Source organism: Chionomys nivalis, chromosome 5, assembly GCF_950005125.1.
Source record: "Chionomys nivalis chromosome 5, mChiNiv1.1, whole genome shotgun sequence".
Lineage (NCBI taxonomy): Eukaryota > Metazoa > Chordata > Mammalia > Rodentia > Cricetidae > Chionomys > Chionomys nivalis.
The window spans coordinates 91,384,506-91,407,918 of NC_080090.1; the positions used below are offsets into that span (position 1 = coordinate 91,384,506).

Consider the following 23,413-nt stretch of genomic DNA (forward strand, 5'->3'; position numbering starts at 1 on the left):
AATAAATAGAATCTCCTGAAACTGAGAAGCTTCTGTAAAGCAAAGGGTACGATCAACAAGACAAAATGGCAGCCTGCAGAATGGGAAATGATCTTCACTGGCTCCACATCAGACAGAGGTCTGATCTCCAATATATTCAAAGAACTCAAGAAACTGGTCATCAAGAGAACAAATAATCCAATAAAAAAAATGGAGTACAGGCTCCCCGGCCATCTTGGCGGCTGGTCTTGGTTGGGGGCCGTCCCGCACCTAAGGCAGGAAGATGGTGGCCGCAAAGAAGACGAAAAAGTCTCTGGAGTCGATCAACTCTCGGCTCCAGCTTGTTATGAAAAGTGGGAAGTACGTGCTGGGATACAAACAGACTCTGAAGATGATCAGACAGGGCAAAGCGAAATTGGTGATCCTTGCCAACAACTGCCCCGCCTTGAGGAAATCTGAAATACAATACTATGCCATGTTGGCTAAAACTGGTGTCCATCACTACTGGCAATAACATTGAGTTGGGCACGGCGTGTGGAAAATACTACAGAGTATGCACACTGGCCATCATTGACCCAGGTGATTCTGACATTATTAGAAGCATGCCAGAACAGACTGGTGAAAAGTAAAAAGTTTTCCTTTAATAAAACTTTACCAGAGCTCCTTTTAAAAAAAAAATAAAAAAATAAAAAAAAAAATAAAAAAAATGGAGTACAGACCTAAATAGAGAACTCTCAACAGAGGAATCTAAAATGGCTGAAAGACACTTGAGGAAATGCTCAACATCCTTAGTCATCAGAGAAATGCAAATCAAAACAACTCTGAGATTCCATCTTATACCTGTAAGAATGGCCAAGATCAAAAACACTGGTGACAACTTATGCTGGAGAGGTTGTGGGGAAAAGGGAATACTCCTGTATTGTTGGTGGTGATGCAAGCTGGTACAGCCCCTTTGCATATCAGTATGGCGATTTCTCAGAAAATTAGGAAACAACCTTCCTCAAGACCCAGTAATACCACTTTTGGGTAGGGTATTATAACCAAAGGATGCTCAATCATGCCACAAGGCCATGTGCTCAACTATGTTCATAGCAGCTTTGTTTGTCATAGGCAGAACCTGGAAACAACCTAAATGCTCCTCAACTGAAGACTGGATAAGGAAAATGTGGTACATTTACAAAATGGAGTACTACATAGCAGAAAAAAAAATGACATCTTGAAATTTGCAGGCAAATGGATGGATCTAGAAAACATCATATTGAATGAGGTAACCCAGACTTAGAAAGACAATTATATGTACTCACTCATAAGTGGCTTTTAGACACTTTTAGACAAGGAAAACCAGCTTACAAATCACAATCCCAGAGAACCTAAACAACGATAAGGACCCTAAAAGAGACACACATGGATCTACCTACATGGGAAGTAGAAAAAGACAAGATCTTCTGAGTAAATTGGAGGCATAGAAGAGGGGACCATAGAAGAGGGTTGAAGAGGAGGGGAGCAGAGAAAAATGTAGAGCTCAATAAAAATCAATAAAAAAAAAAGAAGTACTTGCATCTTTTTCAGCCCTCTATTCATTAGAAATGAAGTCATTTGTTAAAATTATAGTAAGAGCTAAATAACAATATTGTCTTAAAAATTCACTTTACAAGGCCAGCAAAAAGACTCTTGTTGCACAAGTCTGGCAACCTAAACCAAATCCCCAGAACTCACTTAAAAATAAAAGAAAAAACTAACTCCACAAAGCATTCCTATGATATCCACAAGTATGCCGTGGCACCTCTCTCTCTCTCTCTCTCTTTTCTCACACACACTCACGCACATACTACATACCATACACAAAAATAAAACTTCAGTTTATAATATGAAAGAATAAGTGAAATATCACCTAAAATAACTGATAGTATTGTGTACAGCAATGTAGAAAACAAGTTAGAGAGAAAACCTAAATGGCAGGAAAATAATTGCCAGCCCTGGTATACAAGTACTGTTTACAATGAGACACAGTTATAAAGTACCTTAAAAAATTTCTTACATGCTTTTATTATAAATTATTAGGTTATGGCTTCCTCTTGCTATTGTAACTACAACGATATTTTCTCATTTAGTTGCCAAGTCATTTAAAGCTACAAATTTGCCAACTATGTGTCTATGTATATGTATGACTGATTGGCCTGCATGTATATCTACATACCACATGCATGCCTGGTGCCAACACAGGCCCGAAGAGGGCGTTGAATCCCTTGAAACTGGAGTTACAGATGGTTATGAGCTGCCTGTAGGTGCTGGGAACCAAACCCAGTTCCTCTGGATGATCGGCCAGTGCTCTAACAGCTAAGCTACTGCTCCAGTCCTTGCTGTCTAGCTTTTAAAAAATAGTAATTATTTAAAGACAAGCTGGTGATTGTTTCTGCCTAACAACAACTCATCTTCTTGATACTTTTAAGTGTATTAAGAGTATTTAGTAATTTTTATTTGATAATTTTTAAATAAAACACATTTCTCATACTCACTTGCCTATTTAATGTTAGCCTCTGCACATGTAGTTATAAATGCTGATTTATTGAACTTTCTTGGAGTACAATATATAAAAACTCTCGTTAAAGTTTAACTCATACTCTGTTCACTGTTTAGATGCTACAATGACTCTTATTGTTTGGGGGTTTCATGAGCAAAATTTATTTCCCTCCTCATCTCACCTTCACCCTCTGACCAATGAAACCAAGGTTCATCATGTGGAGGCAGCAGCAGATAACTAAAAGAAACCAGGACGTAAATCCTTGGGAGAAAACAAGTTTCTTGGCATTCTTCCAGAAATGTTCCGCCTGTTCCTGACTTCCATGGACTAATCTCGACTGACCAGTTCTGCTCCCAGGTTGCTGGTGTTGAAATAACTTAATGGGCAAATTCTAGAAATTAATATGTATAGTACATTCATGGAAGTTAAGTTCCTAAATAACAAGAACAAACATCTGCCTTCTGACACTGATATCTGTTGCTAAATAAACCTTTGGGTTTTTTTTTCTTCAAGACATGGTTTCTCTGTAGCTTTGGAGCCTGTTCTGGAACTTGCTCTTGTAGACCAGGCTGGCCTCGAACTCACAGAGATCCTGCCTCTGCCTCCCAAATGCTGGGATTAAAGGTGTGTACCACCACGGCCCGGCAAACCTTTGTTCTAATAAACTGTTATCTGCTTGACTAAAGGGTCTTTCATTTTTCTGCAAGGTCTTCTTCCTACTATGCATTGTTTTCTGTGTGAAATGCTACACACACACACACACAACATCACTAAATTCCTAAATATTTTCTTAAGGATTTAGCTTAAATATCAACTGAAAACCTCCATTAAACATACGCCCATCTCTGAAATTTAATATCTTTCTTCTATCATTATGATCTGTAAGCTATCAAAATAATTCACTGGTTTAAATTTCCTTACAAGCTCTACTTGAAATCTGGAACCATTCCTTCACCAAGTCAACAAACACTAGTGTGGGTATTATGAGAGAAAGAACCTGTGCAAAAAACTATCAACAACAAAATGTAAACAACTAGATTTTTCTATTATTTTCTCCTTTCTTTTGATAAGATCTTACTGTATATCAATGGCTGGACTAGAACTCACAAAGATCTCCTATGTGACAGAATTAAAGGTGCACACTATGCTGGTCAGCTAAGCAAGTAGAGTTTTAAATGAACAAAGGCTTTGGACAGCTATCATCTCCCAAAAAGTGAACATCAGTAGTTAGCAGGAGGCACATGCATCAGAGAGTCATCATGAGACACTACTTCACAATCATAAGTATGCTATCACCAAAAGTAAAAAGGACAAAGAACAACTGAACTCTGGTTTTAATTGTGGCAACAGAATGCAGTGAACCTGCTGCGAAAAGCAGTATGGAAGTCTTAAAAATATTAAAACCCTCTAAGCATGATGGAATACATACTCAGCAAGAAGAATCAAGAGGATCTCTGAGTTTATGTCCAGTCTGGTCTATATAGCAAGTTCTAGGTCAGCTAGGACTACACAATGAAAGTCCAGCTCAAGAATAATAATAAAATTTTTTAATTAAAAAATTAACTACCACTCATCCTAGCAATCCCACTTCTGGGTATAGACCAAAAAGAACATAAGCAGGCACTCCCATTCATCCCATCCAAACAAACAAAAAACAATCAGAATGTTCATTAACACTTTGAGCCAACACAAAATACACAAAATACAATGGCATACATCACACAATGAAATAATAGCCCTTAAAACAGAATGAATGCACATAAATGAACCTTAAAAACTTAATAAGCCAGTAAGTCACAAAAGGATAAATACTCCACTTTTATGAACTACTAAAAGGATTAAAATCCATACAGATGGGAAATAAATACTGGCTTACGGAAGCTTATTGACGAAATGCCAGTTACCTAATGACTATGCGGGTATTTCATATTCAAACCAAAACAGCCTAACTTACTCTCATGTGTCCTTCAGGATTAAGGTGAATTATCAGTTCTTCTAAGAAACATTTTCATGACTTGATCTATGTGCATTAGAGGGATAGATCACTCCATAAAATTTTTACGATGTATTTATCACACACTGTGGTCACTCTCTATTTTCCTTACTTTAAACTTTAGTCACAACTAGCTTACTGATTGTGGTGGTTTGAAAACAATGGCCCACAATGGAAGTGGCACTATTAGGAGGTGTGGCTTTGTTAGAGTAGTTGTGACCTTGTTGAAGGAAGTGTGTCACTGTGCAGGTGGACTTTAAGCCACACCCAGTATCTCAGGTCACTTCCTGTTGCCTGCAAGTCAAGAAGTAAGACACTTGACTACTTCTCCAGCACCATGTTTGCCTGCATTCCACATGCTACACCATGATGAAATAGATTAAACCTTTGAAAATGTAAGCCACTCCAATTAACAGTTTTCCTTGCTAAGAGTTGCTATGGTCATGATATCTCTTCACAGGAATAGAAACCCTAACTAATATACTGATATAGGGAACATATTTTAGTAGGACTATGTCTGGCTCATGTAAGTATTTTAAAATAATGTTTTTTTTTAAATGAAAGAAAATACAGGTACATTTAATATGCTTAATTTTTAAATGCTTGGCTGCTGTTTTTCTAATTTTTTAGGAAAAATGAAAGAAAAAAATCTTCCAGTAACTACCAGCAATATAGCAAACATTTTGTAATAGGTTCTCTCTTACTCCCACTGCTCAAATACTAGGATTACAGGCATGTACTACCACATCTGGTCTATGAGGCCCTATAGATCAAACTGAGAGTCATGCATGATTAAGTAAGCACTCTACCCACTGAGTTATGTTCCCTAGATACTACTCTTTATTGTATACCCCAACATAAAGTTCGGAGACTCTGAATGATTAACTGACAAAGATTAAAGAAATCCTTCAAATGTGAAGTGCCTCTTGCACTAAAATGTATCATATTTACAGATACTTAGATACGTGGGTTTTGATTTTACCATGTAACTTTTTGAAGTCAACATTTTACTTAAATTTACAATAATACATACTAAATCTTCTATATTTAAGTGTTCTCTTAAATTCAGAGAGATATTCAGAACTGAAAGTAGGTATCATTCTGGGCTCTGAAGTGCAAAGAGCTCAGAGCAAGTCCAAGACGGCAGCCCTGAGAGATGCCTATCAAGTTGACTCTTGGTTAATATCTAGGAATCTGGATTTAGAGAGGGTTCTCATCATCACCAGGTTGATAAAGACTTACTCAGTGTATCTAAACTACTTGTGCAAATAATATGGCTTATGTTCCACACTTGTCCTTTTAGGGGTCTGAATCTGGTATATACTCCAGACAGAGGATATCTACTGACCATGTTCTTTAAAGCTTCAAGGAGTTAGCCTCTAAAAAGCCTTCCTGATAGACAATGTTGTCATAATCTGTTGCTGAGGGAACTGAGTATATCCAGTATAACCTATAGGACCTCATTAGAAAAAGCTCTTCCAAGTCTGAGGTCTTCAGGTTTTTAACTCCCCTCTTCTTCCTCTGCTGACTGCACTTTGACTCTGCTGCTATAATAAGCTGCTGTAAGTACAGCCAGATGCTGGTCTTTTCAGCCCTCTAGTCCATCACTGAACCTAGAGTTAGTCTTGGGGGTCACCTTAAAACACACACACACTACCTGGGCATAGTGACAGACACCTTTAATCCCACCATTATGGAGGCAGAGTTTCAGGCCAGCCTGGTTGGTCTACATAGAGTTTGAGGACAACCAGAGCTGTCTCAAAGCAAACCATACACACACACACACACACACACACACACACACACGAAAACATCTAAATAAAAAAGATACGTACCATCTCACTAGACAGTGTGCTCTTGGAGGAAAGTCATTATTCATACACAGCAAATCTTGCATTGACTGTGGAATAGCATCTATAGAAATATTTGATAATAAAAAAATGTCTATTTAAATTTTAAAGCAATTTTATACATGCTTTGAGGAAAGCTTATCTTACTGGACTGTAGACTTGCAATTGCTAAAGATCTAGATTCCTGTCAAATCCTTAACCCTATAGGTAGCCTTTCCATTACTCAAGACATATCCTCCCCATTTTTTTGTTTTTTGGTTTTTTTTTTTTCTTTTTTTGGTTTTTCGAGACAAGGTTTCTCTACATTGCTGTAGCTGTCCTGGAACTCCTTGTGTAGCCCACGCTGGCCTCAAATTCATAGAGATCCACCTGCCTCTGCCTCCCACAGGATTAAAGCCATTCACCACTGCCCCTAGACATCTTTAATTTTTTTTATAAAACCTTTCTCTACTCAGCTTCTTATTTCTTTTTTTCTTACTTTCTTTTCTTTCTTTTTTCTTCTTTTCTTTTTTTTTTTTTTTTTAGTTTTTCGAGACAGGGTTTCTCTGTGTAGCTTTGGAGCCTGTCCTGGCACTCACTCTGTCGATCAATCTGGCCTCAAACTCAGAGATTTGCCTGCCTTTGCCTCCAGAGTGCTGGGATCAAAGGTGTGCACCACCACTACCCGGCCAGTTTCTCATTTCTAACCCAAGTATTTTTAGCATTTACAATCTGACTCATAATCAGGCACTGATATAAATTATCATTATATATTTCATAAGTATATAACAAATTTAAAACTTAAAATATTTGCTTAAAAATACATCCTTTTTTATAATTTCTTAGCAAATTATATATTTTTCTAAAATAAATGGAAAAGAATCAACATTTTGAAACCCTGATTAACCAAAAAATAATAAAGAACTCCAAAATAATGAAAGTCAGTTCTCAATCTTCTGGCTGTTGGTAATATAGTTTTAAATGTATACCTCTGAGTTAACTAAAGTTTTACTTCTAATTCTTCCCATTAGTTACAGTTTTGATCACAATCAAATAAAATGGAAACTTCATAGTACACCAGCATGAGCAACAATGCCTTAACCACCTTCAATTCATTCATCTCCTCCTCCACCAGCCCTTTTTATCGCCACCTCAGAACACTGCTCTGAAGCACCTCACTCTAGCAGCCTATCTCTAAAATAAGGTCTTTCTTAAAATCAACAAAACTTTATTTTGAACAGTTTTCTTCATTTATGAATATAAAATGCACACATTTTCTTCCTCTTCTTTCTCCCAAAACAGATACTTATCTTCTGTTTGCTACATGATCACCTTACATATGTGTCTATTTGACCCATGTTATCACTCTCTAAATCTAAATGTAGAAGTTATATAGCTTTGTCTGTAGGAATATATATAGCAGAAAAGGGAATCATGTTATGCCTACTAGGAAAAGCAGGCACTTCAGGCCCATGCTTACAAATGATAACTTGCTTTGACAAAAAAAAAAAAAAAGTAACAAACGGTGTGACGAATTTTTTTCAGTAAGACTGTGACAGGTAAAGTTCTTCCATCTTATCTATGATCTTCTTTAGCTTTCTGGAGTTTCCTACCAAATACGGTCCAATAACATTTAATAGTAAATTTAAAAAACAACTCATTTTAAATAAGTTTTATTTATAAAATACCACTATAAATGTTTTATCTTATTATTTACTGTTGGCAATCTCTTATAATGATAATTTATAAATTACACTGTCACAAATTTGTGTATTTGTAGAATATAATATATAGACGGTTTGGTACTATGCATGGTTTGAAGCATGTTGGGATGAATACCCTAAGACAAAGGGGGACTACTGTGTTTGAATAGCAGCTGAAATTCGTGCTTACTCAACACTTTGCTCACTGTTACATACTAGCACATCTCAGAACAGATTTTAGATTACATGACCTCCTAACAATTATAAGCTTTGTTGACTAAATACCGAGCATAGATCAATTAGAATACGGACTTAGGTCAATATCTCATTAAGTCTTCACATTAACCCTTGGGTACTTAGTATTTACTTTACAAATAAAATAACACAAGTTTAGAAAGGTAACTAGAAAGTCCAAACAATCCGAATTTTAATGCACTTCCTACAAGTAGATCTAAAATACTGCACTGTACTATTAGCCAACAAATTCCCTTTACTTACACACTTTCATGGGCCAGTTTACTTGCTTCAATCTCCAAATAACCTTACCCGATCTCCCCTGATTAAGAGTTACCCCCACCAAAACTCCAAACTTCGGTGGAATTTCATCTGTCCTTATGATGCCATTTATCACTTTCTACCTCCTTTTACTTTACAGTTACTTAAACACCTTATCTTCCCCATAGAAAGGCCCATTACACATAGGATTTCATTCAAAAAGACTTAGCAGAATACTTAGCACATCAGTTACTACATAAGTATGTTTGATTCAACCAATTTTAAGGTCACTGTCACTGGAGTTCTTCCTCTACTTCAGATGCAGTACTAGCTCATAATCTATTTAAGATGTAGTTAAAAAACACAAACCCACCGGGCGGTGGTGGCACACACCTTCAATACCAGCACTCAGGAGGCAGAGGCAGGTAGTGCTCTGTGAGTTCGAGGTCAGCCTGGTCTATAAGAGCTAGTTCTAGGACAGGCTCCAAAGCAACACAGAGAAATCCTGTCCTGAAAAAAACCAAACCAAAACAAACCAAACAAAAACAAAACAAACAAACAACAACAAAAAAATTTCCTATGGACATTACTGAGTTATTACAACTTAAACTAATAACTAAAAGTTATAGATACTCTTAAAAGTCAAGACTAAACAAATATGACCAAAACAAACAAACAAAAAAACATACCCTCTGATTCTTCATCTTTTCCTTCTTTATCAGTGGATTCTTGTACAAGATAGTGATGAGTGATTGAGAACTTGAAGTCGGCAAATGAAATCTCATCTGATCTCTCTTCCCACGTGCCAGAAGTAAATACACCCTGCATTTAACAGCAGAATGGGAAAAAGAGCCAACTTATTTAAGTCACTACAATGTTTACTATGTACAGTGGTTCCCCACATTTTTTAAATATTTTTAAATAATTTTTAAAATTTTATACACACTGGTGTTTTGCCTGTAGAGTTACAGACAGTTGTAAGCTGCCGCCTGGGTGCTCGAAATTGAACCCAGGTCCTCGGGAAGAGCAGCCAGTGCTCTAAACTGCTGAGCCATCTCTCCAGCACATCCCCCTTTTCTACCCATTAATCAGAGTTGCAGTCTACAGCTGTTCGCTACATAATAAAGGCGATTTAAAAAGCACAAATGATTTATCACAGTGACTATTTAAAAGGAGGAATCTTAGAGCCATATGGGAAGAGGGAACTGACCAAGTTGTCCTCTAAGTTCCCCCTGCATACCATGGTATGAGCACAGATGAGCACATGCGCACGCACAAGCACACACACAAATGTAATGTGATTTTAAAAAAATATTTGAGTATTAAATAGCAAGTGACTTACAAAAATTCTAACTTTCAAATAACTTTATGCCATGTTTGAAAACATAAATAGAAATCCCATATTGCTTGTTTAAAAAGAACTAGCCAACTAAATATAACCTGTTTAAACTGTGTGCTTTGTGAAACACACAATGAAGCAAGGTATTAATCATGTATTCTGGGAAGACAAGCAACATTTACTGCGAATATACAGAGCAATGAACGTGTTACTAGTTCAGATCTTCTACATCAGGACCAGAGAGAGATGGCTCAGCTGTTAAGCTGTTAAGAGCACTTACTGACTTGGCCCAAGACCTGACTTCAGTTCCCAACATTAACATAGTGGCTCACAAAAAAAAAAAAAAAAAAAAGCCTCTAACTCTAGTTTCAGAGGACCCAATATCATCTGGTCTCAGAAGGTCCAGGCACATATATACATGCAGGCACTCACACACAAAAAAACAATCCTAAAAAAAAAAATTCACATCTGCATGCCAGTCTAAAAATAAACCAACAACAACAAAAGACACGTATAAGACCAGCCTGGGTTATTAAGCTCTAAAACAAGCTGGATGACAGAGTCAAACACTGTCTCAAAACACATACACACAAAGAAAAAAACAAAAATAAAATCTCGGCAATAAAAATGTAATTGCCACCAAGCAGTGCATGCCTTTAATCCCAGCACTTTGGAGGGAGAGGCAGATGGATCTCTGTGAGTTCGAAGCCATCCTACTCTACAAAGTGAGTTTCAGGACAGCCAGGACTACACAGAGAAACCCTGTCTCGAAAACAAAACAAATGTAACTGCCAAAATCCCCACAAAATTACTATGCTTTTAAATTATTTGTCCAAAAATACTTCTATTGCATTTATTATAACAAAATATGATCTATATCAAATCAAGAAGGAAAACATAAGACATCGTTTAATAAAAATGGCTATTAATTTGTTCATTATTTAAAGAACATTAGTTTCTGTAATCAAGCCCACATATAAACTGCTGTTTATGAATATCTAGTATATAAGATTTATGCTGCTTACAATAAGTTTTAGAGTAATTTTATTACATAAATATTTGTCCAACTTTAGTGAATAGACAGTTTGGGCTAAGACATTTCTTAAGAATAAAGATCTTTCGAGAAGAGGGTAAAGGGGAATGGAGAATACAAATGATCTAATTGTGTAAATGGGAAAAGGGAGAGCTCTTAAGGGAGGAAGTAAATCGAGAAGGAAGGAGATTAATAAAATAACAATAAGGATGTCTGAAAAAAAATCACAAGGAATCATTATTAATAATTCACACACAGCCGGGCAGTGGTAGCGCACACCTTTAATCCCAGCACTTGGGAGGCAGAGGCAGGAGGATCTCTGTGAGCTCAAGGAGGCCAGGCTGGTCTACAGAGGGAGACCCAGGACAGGCTCCAAAAGCTACAGAGAAACCCTGTCTCTAGAAAAAAAAAAATTCACACACACACACACACACACACAATCTATAATACAAATAACTTCATGTATAAATAAACACATACAATTTTAATGAACCTTTCTCATGTAAGCTGATGGTGCTCCCTCAAAGAGCCAAAGACCACCTAACAAAACCCCTATACCAGACATGAGAAGCTCTGTTAAGCATGCACTTCAGAAACAGAGCCCAGAGACCCTTTGCACTGCAAGTGGCCTGAATGCCTCTTCTCTGAGTACTAGTGTTCATGGTACCAGAAGGCGCCATGCAAGCTTCCAAAGGAGGAAGGCAACCAACGGTCCTACCCAGCTATAACGCTTATGAACCACAACAATGACTAGCAAAGCACAATAACCCTACGGGTGCAGTAGTAGTAAATATGCCTTGGTAGTAACAACTGCTCTCCAACTGGACTTAAGACCCCTCAGCAAGAGAAAGACCATGTCTGGTAATGGAAATCTAGCTGAGCACTCAGTGTTAGAGAAGGCATGGTTATTGGAGGAGAATCTACAGTCACTAATTTACTAAACAGCATAACTCCTAACAACAATCTATAAACTTATGCCCACCCATAAGTGTAGTCTTCACCCGTCACCAAGGAAACATCTCTTTGAAATAATGGAAAATAGTACAACCAGTCAAAATGCAGAGCTGTGGAGTCCAATCCCAGTAGAGACATCTATAAAACACTCTTGTACTTACAGTTCAGGGAAGACTGCAGAAGAGAAGGCAGAGAGATTGTTAAGAGCCAGAGGATCGAGGAGTTTGCTTTAAGATTGTGTTTCCTAATGATATCAGAAGCTACACCCCAAAATATCTCACCAACATAACTGCCCAAATGTGAGCTGAACAAGGATAACACCAGTGAACACGCCAAACCGGACAAACAGGCCCACAAGGCCTCAAGCCTACACAAAGAGCTACAAGCAACTGAGGACAGCGGGAAATGAGAGAGGTGGCCTTTCCCAGAGAAGAGCACGCCAACTGGTTTTTCAGTGACAAATAGCCAGCCCTGAAAACATGCATAGAGGTAACATTATACAGACTGAACAGGTTATATTTAGAAATAAGTATGTATGTATATTCATATGTGTATGTACATACACACACACATTAAAACAATTAATGGATAAAAGAGGTCATAGATTTGAAGGAGAGCAAGGAGGGGTTTATGGGAGGCTTGGAGGGACGAAAGAGAAGGGAGAATTGTAATTAAATTCTCAAAATAGAAAGAAATTGTTTGTAGGGTTTTGTTGGTTCTAGTGGCATATGTCTCAGACAAGATTAAGTTTCAAAATTTATATTGACAATTCATGCTGAAAAATATATCACTCATTTATTTATATCATAATTGGTAAGCAAATCTTTAAAAATATACAATATTGAGAAACATCTAAAAATGTCCACAGAGACCTTTTGTCTATCTTAATTAAACTTGAGCTTTTCATGCATGGGTTCATTATACAACACTCCCCTTAGGTGCTAGGTGTTTAACAGCTAGGTGTTCCAAGGAATAATGAATCATTTTTTTATTGCCAAAAATAAGTTAAGTTGTCCTATATGCTTACATCCTATTTGCAGTCTTCTTTACTTAAGTATCATTTTCTAGCCTCTGGCATATATAATAGAGTGGCAGTAAAAACAGCTAGATCTGACTGAGAACATAGTGTCATTAACAGATGAGCAACAATACCAGAACTCTGAAGTAAGCAGTGTGACTTTACAGCCCATAGGTATCACTGTTACTAAAATGAGCTCTCTTGTCATTTACACAACAAAGATAAAAAGGTCAACCATTACCAAATATAACAAAAGTCTTCTTCAAATTTTATACACTATAGCTACTCCTTAAACAAAAAATGAAAATAAAAAACATAAAAAAGAAAGATCTTATTTTAAATAGTCCTATTCCCCCCCCAAAAAAAAATATGAGCAGCTCAGCACTGCCTTTATTTTTCACTTCATTTTAGAGACACTGAATTCTCAGTGACTGAGGTCCTCATCTAGCTCTTAAAGGAATCCCAGATATACATAGTTTGTGTCTGTCCCAAATTTAACTTACAGAAAAACTAGAGAAAAACTACAGTTAAATTCACTGTACATTTGCCATATGAACTCCTAAGTATAGAAGTCACTGTCACTCCAATCTGCCAAGTATGAAAAACCCAAACTCATTTCCATGCTGCAGGGTCATTGGTCTTCTATTAGTATTCTAAAGTTAATGATTCTTCTTTAATTTTTCAAAGGGGTAAGAGTTGGTCTATTACCAGATCGTGACATATCTAAATTTAACATTTAACAAAAGCACTTGTAATTTTTGCCAGAGAGGGGTGCACCCACCCACTGTGACAGTGGAACTGATCTATTGGGAGCTCTCCAAGGCCAGCTGGACTGGGACTGAATAAGCATGGGTTGAAACTGGACTCTCTGAACAAGGCGGACAATGAAGGCTGATGAGAAGCCAAGGACAATGGCACTAGGTTTCGATCCTAATACATGAACTGGCTTTGTGGGAGCGGAGCCTGTTTGGATGCTCACCTTCCTGGACCTAGATAGAAGTGGGAGGACCTTGGTCTTCATGTAGAGCAGGGAATTTGGACTGCTCTTCAGTATCGAGAGGGAGGGGGAGTGGACTAGGGGGAGGAGAAGTGGAGTGGGGATAGGGGGAGGGGAACAGGGGGAGGGGGCAATATGTGGGAGGAGGGGGAGGGAAATGGGAAACGGGGAGCAGTTGGAAATTTTAAGTAAAAAAGAATAAAAAAAAATGGCTAGAAAAAAAAAAAAAAGAATCCTAAAATTCCAAAGTTAAAGGAATTTCAAAGGCCATTTCTTTAATTTTCCCCAACTTCATGTAAGATTATAAGTTCATCTGTTTTATAAAGGCCAAAATACTAAAATTCAAAAGCTCTCTTAGAAATCTACTTTAATTCTTTTGAGTAATGTTACATTTAATTAAATTTTATCATAGCAAAATCCCACCAAGTAAAACAGAAAAACAATGTGTATCTGAAAGATGAGACCTAGCTTTAACCCTATTTTATCAACTGCTGGCAAAATAATCAAGCAAATTACATGAACTCCAGGACTCATTCCACATTCACTGACTAGGGTAATACCTCATCGATGTTTATTAAGGATTAAGTAAGTCAACAGGCATAGACCCAATCAATAATAGTGTATGGTACGACTATGTATGCCCAAGAAATGCCACCCTTTCTTTAATCTATTTCCTAGCACTTCAGGGTCTACAATGGTCAAGTAGCTCAGTTACAAAACCTTCCTTTGAACAAAAATCAATCTCCCAGAATAGATTTTAAATTTCACTGTGTGTGTGTGTGTGTACATACTTGCATGCACAGGAGGGTGTGCTCACAGAGGTCAAATAGAGAAGGCTGAATTGCCTTGGAGCTGAAGTTACAGATGATTGTGAGCTGTTTGGTGTGGGTGCTTGAGGAACCAAACTCGGGCCCTCTGGAAAAGTTGTGAGTGCTCTTAATCAGACTAGCCCATCTCTCCAGCCCTCAAGGAATATCTCAAGGTTCTGTAGAGTAGTTCACTGTGATTACAAACTGGAGAGGAGTTCACCTATGAGAGGAAGGGCATCTGATGAGATCTGCAAGCTCATATCTTTTTCTTTTGGGTTCTTGACTTTTTGGACCAAGGACATGGTTATACTCTTTTTTAAAAAGTCACTGATGATTCTATATTATAACTTAAAAGGAAGTATCTGGTTGTATAGCTTATTGGTAGAGGATATACTTAGCATTCCCATGGACTCAATCCCCAGCACCAAATAAACAAAAAACAATTATAAATTATTTATTGCATCATACATTGTGGTAATAAACTTCTATGTCAATGTAACTTTCTAATGATGCTTTCCAAACAAATAGAAATATAGCACTATTTCACATTTTTGCAAGTATTTAACGTGTAGTTTTTCTTTTTATTTATTTCACATTTTTAAAGGCAAGATCTCATTATGTAACCTGTGTTTAGTATACATATATTTCTTTTCTGGAACAGAAAAAAAAGTGGGTTTTTTTGTTGTTTTTTTAAATATGTTGTCTAGGTTGATCTGGAATTTGATGAAGACAAGCAATCCTTCAGTCTGAGGATGATCAAGCAATAGCTGGGGGATAGCCTGAGCTACATAGCAAAACTTGCCTCTGGGAGGAAAAGTGTATTTTAAATATCTAGTAAGCAGTCAAGGAAGCAGACAGGGGTATGACTTAACAAGAAACGGAAGATTAATTTTGCTAAAACTCAATCATGAGCGCATGGGAGTTCCTTATACTATCTTAAAACTTTTACTTTTTAAATCTATAGCTAAGTTTTTTAAGATTGTTAACACATACATATGGGATGGGTATGTGTACGTGTGAGTGAAGGTACCCACAGAGAACAGAAAAGGATGCCATACATATTCCCTGGAGCTGGAGATAGATAGTTATGAAGAACTCAAACTCCAGTGCCTAACTGCTAAACCATCTATCCAGCCTCCATAACTAATTTTAAAGCAGAAATTTATTTTAAATTTCCTCTCAGTAGATGAGAACTGGTAATCACTTCCTTTACAGGTATGAAAATTTAATCATTATCTAAACTTTCTTTTTTATTCCCCAAGACAAAGTTTCTCTGGATAGCTTTGATTGTCCTGGAACTAACTTTGTAGATAAGGATGGCCTGGAACTCACAGAGATCCATTTGCCTCTGCCTCCCAATTGCTGACATTAAAGGCTTGTGCCTTTAATAATAATCCCTTTCATTTATACTTTCTTTAATCCTATTTATTGTAGCTCACCTTAAAATCTGCTTCTTTCTTCGCCTCTTGACGCATTAAGAGAGAGAAATGGGCCCAAGCTAATACCTCCTCAGCCTCAACTATATGCCTGAAGTATGAACCTTCTATAAACATACTACTGACTTAAATCCTAACATCTATTATCTTAATCTTATTTCCTCATTACTTCTTTTCTCTCATGAGAACTTACCTTGATGACTCTCAGAATATTTTCTTGGGGAAACTTCTAGAGTGTGGTTTATTAGTACCATATCAATACAAACTGAGCAAAGTAACTGCAGCTAATAATTACATCAAGAATTGTTATAAAAAAAGATGTTTTTCCCATTAATGAACTCTTGGAAGTTCAATTTCTCTCTGATCAATTAAAAACTTTAAAAAAATATTTACTGGCCAAAAGAAAACTTAGATTTTGAGAAAAGTAAACTCAGAAGAAATTAATGAGACCACACAAAGAAACTCATCATATGTAAAACTTGATGATTTAAAAAAATGATTCACAAGCAAGCCTGGTGACAATACTAGCAATGGAGAGGCAGAGGCAGGCAGAACTCTTGAGTTCAAGATAGCCTGGTCTACATACTGAGTTCCAAGATAACCAGAGCTACATAGTAAGATCCTGCCTCAAAAAAGCCAAATCAATAAGTAAAAAAGTTTCACAAATGTCTTATATATATCATTTGCTACAAAATCAAATCCAAATTCTTCCAGATGCCATTTGATACTCATAAAGACTATATATAACTTAAAATTTAAACATTTAATTCAATTGCATCACATGTAGTAAAGGGCACAAAAATGGGATTTCAAGTGGTTGTCCCAGAGAGTTTCCAATCAGACCTGACCTTTTCAAGTGGTTGTCCCAGAGAGTTTCCAATCAGTTTCCAGTCATTCAAGACTTCTTCAACTTTGGAAATAAATCTAAGAAGGAAAGAAAACATTCTAAATACATAACTATACATTTTTTCCTGTTACTGTACAGTTTCTTTAGAAAGACATTTCCTTACATCCTAACATTACAGAGGATTAGAGAATGCTCATTGAGTTTAATACTGTGAGCCCAACTCAGGGCTATAGAATAAAACAGAAACAATGTTGCTTAGTTCAAGAATTAATTTTTGATCCATTTAAATCTATTCACTCAATACAAGCTTTATTTCCACAAAATATAAACTAAGAACAACCCCCCCCCCCACCTCTCTTTTTTGGTTTTTTTGAGACAGGGCTTCTCTGTGTAACAACAGCTCTGGCTGTTCATTCATACATTTTATTCACATATGAATTCACTTTGGGGGAGTTTACACAAATGACAATTACTAAATTTGAAAATGAATAAACTAAAAAAAATTTACATTTAAAAAACAAATAAAAAAATCTACAGTATATCCAATAAGGATCAAAATGCACATTAGACATACACTGCAGGGGTCTAGGAATACAGTCTAGTGGTACAGTATTTACTGGAAAGCCTGAGTTCCACCCAAGCAACCTTAACTGCACAGAAAAGCACTAAAATTACACTGCACTTTTTATAAAAGTAAAGCTGAAAACTACTTTAATGTGCAATTGCAGTAAACAATCATAAGATAATGAAACATCCACTTATATGTACCCATTAAAAATTGTTCTCAAGATCATTTGAGGAAATAAAAAATATGTTAAGTGAAAAAAGAAAGCTGTAGAAACAATCATTAATATGGTTTGATCTAAAAAGTTTACACATATACAATTAAAAGAAAATATGTCAAAAAGTTAATGGCTATCTTCAGTGGAAGGTTCAAAGGTATTTTTATTTTACTACAAGGTATTAGTGCTATAACAAAAATAATTTAAAATATAATTTTCAGATAAAAGAACTATATTAAAATAATTTACTTAAGAACTCTAGTTCTTGTACTTGCTAGGAGACAATTAAACCCTACAAATATTGAGATTTGACTAGAAAAATTCAATAACATTTTTCTTTAACAGGTCTCCATATCTTTGCTGATGAGTCATTTAACTCCTTCTCCTTATATTAGGTTCTTTTTTTTTTATTGTTTCTATTGAGCTATACATTTTTGTTCACTCCCCTCTCTTCCTCCCCTCTTTCATTCTACCCTCTCCCATGACCCGTACACTTCCAATTTACTCAGGAGATCCTGCCTTTTTCTCCTTCCATGTATGACTCTCTTAAGTTCTTTTGCCCACTTTTGGAAGAATAGGTTTCTTTCCATTTCCCTTCGGATATATTATCTGACTCGTGTCTGTCTCTTTTGCTAGACTACACTTTCAATAAGAGCAGGAACCTTAACTTTTTTTTCTTTTTTCTTTTCTTTTTTTCTTGTTTACTGCAGTACTGGGGATTGAACCCAGAGCAATGAGTATGCTGAGCCTTATCTGTTTTTACCAGCTGCTAAATCCCTAAAGTCTTACACAGTGTCTCACACATGAACACTCATTAAATACGTTTTCAACAGAAAAATAATAATTTTAGGGGCTGGAGAGATGGCTCAGTGGTTAAGAGCATTGCCTGCTTTCCAAGGTCCTGAGTTCAATTCCCGGCAACCACATGGTGGCTCAAAACCATCTGTAATGACGTCTGGTGCCCTCTTCTGGCCTGAAGACATACAGACAGAATATTATATACATAATAAATAAATATAAAAAATAATAATTTTAGGTTTCTACTTAGTCTTCTCAATAAATTATCTGTATGGTACATAACTTTTAGGTTTCAAACCTGGGACAACAGCTAGGGCTGCCTATTTAACACATCAAATCAGACACTGGTCAACAGGTTCTCCTGGTATCCCTCTGTCCCTAGCTGTTACTGGGCCCTCCTAACTGGCATACTCCAACCCTACTCTGGACTTCCCCAGCCCAGAGACTGAGCTGCCCTTCCCTATATAACCAACCATTTTGGCCTTTTTCATCTGCTCTCTTTGGGGCCTCCTGGCTGCTGCACCTGGTCTCCTCTCACTCCTCTCCTTCCCCTCCCCGTCCCTCACATGGCTGGCTCAGTTCAATAGGGTCATGAGTACTCTGGGCTCTCCCAGATGTCCCTGCCTCTGGCTATGCTCTCCCACATACCTACAATAAACTTTCTCCTCCACCATACCTAGGAGCAGTCACTTCCTCTCCTTTTTCTTCCCTTCTTTCTTTTTTCATTCAATAACATACTTATTAGGTCTCAAGAAATTCCTTTTGCAGTTCTGGCAGTTAGACAAAAGCCAGCATTCCCTCAGGGACTTAAGAAGATAGCTCCTACTTGCTAAAATGAGTTATCTCCTTATCTCTGGCAAAGGTACTTAACTCTGCTTGTTCTACTTTAACCTCCAGGCTCCCTCAGTCCCTCCTCACAAGTACCCATTACAGAGCATATCCCACTACCCTAACCCTCTCCACCCCTCCTCTCATGGCTAGTTCAGTCTGGACTCTTCCAGACTCCCCTTGCTGTTCTCTCCTCACACGTACATTAAGCCTTCTCCTCAACCATACCTAAGAGAGGTCATGTCCTCATTTTCATTCAATATTGAAAAGAACTTTTCATCCAAATATTAAAATCAAGGCTTAAGAAACTTCAAAGTCAGTCCAGGCAGTGGTGGCTCATGCCTTCAATTTCTGCATTCAGGAAGTAGAGGCAACTGGACCTGAGTTAGAAGCCAGCCTGGTCTACAGAGCAAGTTCTAGGACAGCCAGGGTTACACAGAGAAACCCTGTCTCAAAAACCCAAACCCAAAAACGTTCAAAGCCTCCACATCTGTCTCATGAATTATAAAATACTGGTTTTATTTTATTTTATTTTTTGATTTTCGAGACAGGGTTTCTCCGTAGCTTTTGGTTCCTGTCCTGGAACTAGCTCTTCTAGACCAGGCTGGCCTCGAACTCACAGAGATCCGCCTGCCTCTGCCTCCCGAGTGCTGGGATTAAAGGCGTGCACCACCACCGCCCGGCTAAAATACTGGTTTTATTCTATAAAGAGAAACTTAAAAGACAAAAGTTTAACTTCCTACTTTGTGGCAGTCCTCATAACTGTGCTAACAATTATTTCCACGTGAGCAACGAAAGAATTTAATATTCCCCTCAGGAAATTCTTTTGAGTCAAATTTTTTTTTATTCATTTCTTGCATTTGAAGTACTCTTTGATGATATCTTTGGCCTGAGATTCTTCGCCATAGTCCTTAGCCATTACACATTTACAACCACTTTAAGAGGCTTCCTCTCTCAATCAGTTTTACAGAGGCCTACCCACTGCCCTAGTTTCTTGTCACCAATCTTAAATTAGGATGATTTGGTGTTCAGCACAAAGTGCCTTCACACTTGACATACACAGACTCATCACAACCACACACAAACATGAATACCATGCCATGCTAGGCCATCATGTACGAGGGTGGTCTTCACCACCTCTTGTAAGGCGGTACTGGCATCCATTAAACCTCAAGCAGCAATGTCTTCCTCTGCTAAGGCGGTGGATTATGGGTGAGTCATAACCTTGAATGCACCTGAGCCTGTATTCCTACCCAACTCAAAGGCAACAGAGGAAAAGGCTTTTTTTTTCTTTAAATACATTGGTGTTTTCCCTGTATATATGTTTTCCCTCCACATATGTCTATGTGAGGGTGTTACATCACCTGGAACTGGAGTTAGTAAGTTATGAGCTGCCTTGTGGCTGCTAGGAATTGAACCGGGGTCCTCTGAAAGAGTAGTCAGTGCTCTTAACCACTGAGCCATCTCTCAGCTCCCCTCAGGAAATCTTAAGTTATTTAACTAAGGGAAAACTATCATTTTCCACTCCAAAAACTGATGTTTACTTATCACTCAACCTCCAAGATCAAATTATATTTTTCTTACTGCCTTCAAAATATCAGCCTTAGAGTCAACATGCCCAAAATGGCACTCTGGCTACTTTGATGCTTATCTTCACCCTTTAGGCAAGATATGGAACTTTCACAGCTGAGGCTTTCCCCCAGACTTACTAAGCTCATCTTCCTAAATCTAGTTCATTCTATTCAACTAACTACAGCTTCACTTTATGAATCAAGATAAACTGCTTGCTTCATCTTACCACAATGTAACAACTAAAACGATCCTTGTACTGTCTGGCCAAAATCTCTTAACCACTTTCTTAAGCAGCAGTTCTTTCTAATTATGGTCTTCTGACCAGCAGCATCTATATTACCTGGGCCCACGTGAGAAAAGCAGATTTGGGGATCTGACCTAAAACCAACATTAGTTGGAAATGCTGAGACTATAGACCAGCAAATTCTGATGCACAATCGAGTTTGAGACTTTTCAGTCAAATGTACTGACTCTAGATTCCTCCATTTGGCTTGGGCAGGGGGTCTTTCTTTCTTTTTTTTTTTTGGTTTTTCGAGACAGGGTTTCTCTGTGGCTTTGGAGCCTGTCCTGGAACTAGCTCTGTAGACCAGGCTGGTCTCGAACTCACAGAGATCCGCCTGCCTATGCCTCCCGAGTGCTGGGATTAAAGGCGTGCGCCACCACGCCCGGCGCCAGGGGGTCTTTCTTATTTTTATTATTTCCCAGTGATAACGCATTACGTGTGTAGCAATGTCAGTCCCTTCTCTGTCTAACCAAACCCTTAATCACTGTCCTTTTTTTTTTCTTGAGGCCAGATCTATTCGATTGGTCAGGTTGGTCTTAATGTCCTTAGCTCAAGGGATCCTTCCAACTCAGCCTTCCCAGCAGCCAAGATTATAGGTAAGTGCTACCTCACCCAGCTACCATTTCCCTTTCTGCTTTCAAAGCAGGGTATTTCCTACTTTTTCCTACAAAAATTTCTTCAACAATTTTGTACTCTACATTACCCTATTTAACTGGTTCTTTGTAGTCAGTATCAATTAACTTACATTTTAACTATTTGGGGGGCTTTTTTTTTTTAAAGGAATAGATTTCCCCATCCTTGGGATAGCTCAGGACACACAGTACTTGCCCAAAAAGTCTCGCTAGTGTGTTCGTCTTACTGACTCTATGTCAGACATGTGGGGATGGGCATACAGGTCAAAGTACTATTTCATCAAGGATCTTCTATATTTTTCTCCGCTACCATTTGATATGAGAGGCACAACTTTGGAAAGTCTACAAACACTTCAACAATAAAACGACCTCAGTACCTTTGAGGCCAATGAGCAGGAAAAAAAAAATCACAATCTAAGCTATCAATTCAACAAACTTTGCTTTCCACTAACGTAAGTGATAAAACAATTTCACCGGAACAGTTGTCCATCGAGTTTGATAAGCTCAGGAAGTCTGGGCACATAACCAAGTTCCAAATGTAATAGTGTGAATCAAAGCATTCCAAAGACGTATGCTTGTAAAAATAAAGAGGCGGGGGAAAGGGCGAAGGGGGCCAGAAAGGAAAGCAATAAAGAACAAGTTTTTAAGTTTGTGAACTAATTACTCCGGAAGCCAGGATGGAGATGGTTTGGGACGGCAACGAACAGCCTCTTCCAATAAACACGGGAAGACAACCCAGCCGCGGCTCAGCTGACTGCTTATGGTGACAACTGAGGCAAACCGACAGAAAAAAAAAAAGCAGACGACACAGGGGCGACCTCGGAAATGGTGTTCCGTGTCAGGGAAGTGGTCTGGGAGGCAACACAACTTTGTTTCAAAGGCGGAGTCGGAAGGTCTGCCTGACCGGCCCCGATGAGTGACGCGGAAGAAGCCTTAGCTGCCCAGGGCACAGGGACGCGGAACGTGGGCGTCTCCCTCGGTACCGGCGTCACCTGTGCGGTGCTGCCGGGGCCGGTGAGGACCAAACGCGCGACTCACCTTTCCCACTCAGAGGCCGTGGTGAAGTCCGTGATCTCAAACACCTCGGACTCGGGCTGCGGGGAAAGAGAAGGGCACAGACATTAAGCCGCGGGCCGCTGACGTGGCCGGCAGAACCCTGTGACAGATGCGCCCAGGCTGCAGAACTCACCTCACTGTCCGCCGCCATCTTGCGGAGCGGAGCGTCAGGCCGCGCGCAAGGGCTGCCGGGAAAAAGGGACCTAGGAGGCGGGTACTGAGTGCCTGTGGGCGGGACTTCGGTGTGGAGTGGGTGTGGCCTCGGTCCAGGTCCGCCCACGGAGGATGTGGTGCGTTTTCTCCAGTCAGGAAGCTCTTAGAGCGACTTCCACTCTCCCTCTAGGTTGTTTAATAATATATTTTAAAACCCTGTCGTGGCTAGAGAGATGGCTCTGAGGTTAAGACTACGCAGTGCTCTTCCAGGGGACCTGGGTTTGATTTCTAGCACCCACATGAGAGTTCCCAACTGTTTGAGACTACAGATCCTAGTGATCATGTGCCCTCTTCTG

The 23,413-nt window shown here is 38.4% G+C and overlaps 1 protein-coding gene and 1 pseudogene across 3 annotated transcripts in view; one reads left to right on the top strand and one right to left on the bottom strand.

Moving 5' to 3' along the window:
* Rab3gap1 (RAB3 GTPase activating protein catalytic subunit 1) overlaps positions 1-23,075 on the bottom strand; it is a 66,290-nt gene extending 43,215 nt beyond the window's left edge. Inside the window, exons 1-5 of one of the 3 annotated variants that reach the window (XM_057769587.1) lie at positions 23,038-23,075; positions 22,887-22,942; positions 16,955-17,030; positions 9,210-9,342; positions 6,329-6,407 (exon numbers count right to left, since the gene is read on the bottom strand). In XM_057769587.1, coding sequence (XP_057625570.1) covers positions 6,329-6,407; positions 9,210-9,342; positions 16,955-17,030; positions 22,887-22,942; positions 23,038-23,055 — 362 coding nt within the window. In that variant the 5' untranslated portion in view covers positions 23,056-23,075. Of the gene's footprint in view, positions 1-6,328; positions 6,408-9,209; positions 9,343-16,954; positions 17,031-22,886; positions 22,943-23,037 lie in introns of those variants that run through there. The other 2 variants (XM_057769588.1, XM_057769589.1) reach the window with 2 other exon arrangements.
* LOC130874353 (60S ribosomal protein L30-like) lies at positions 208-649 on the top strand (annotated as a pseudogene).
* Positions 23,076-23,413: the final 338 nt, after the last annotated feature.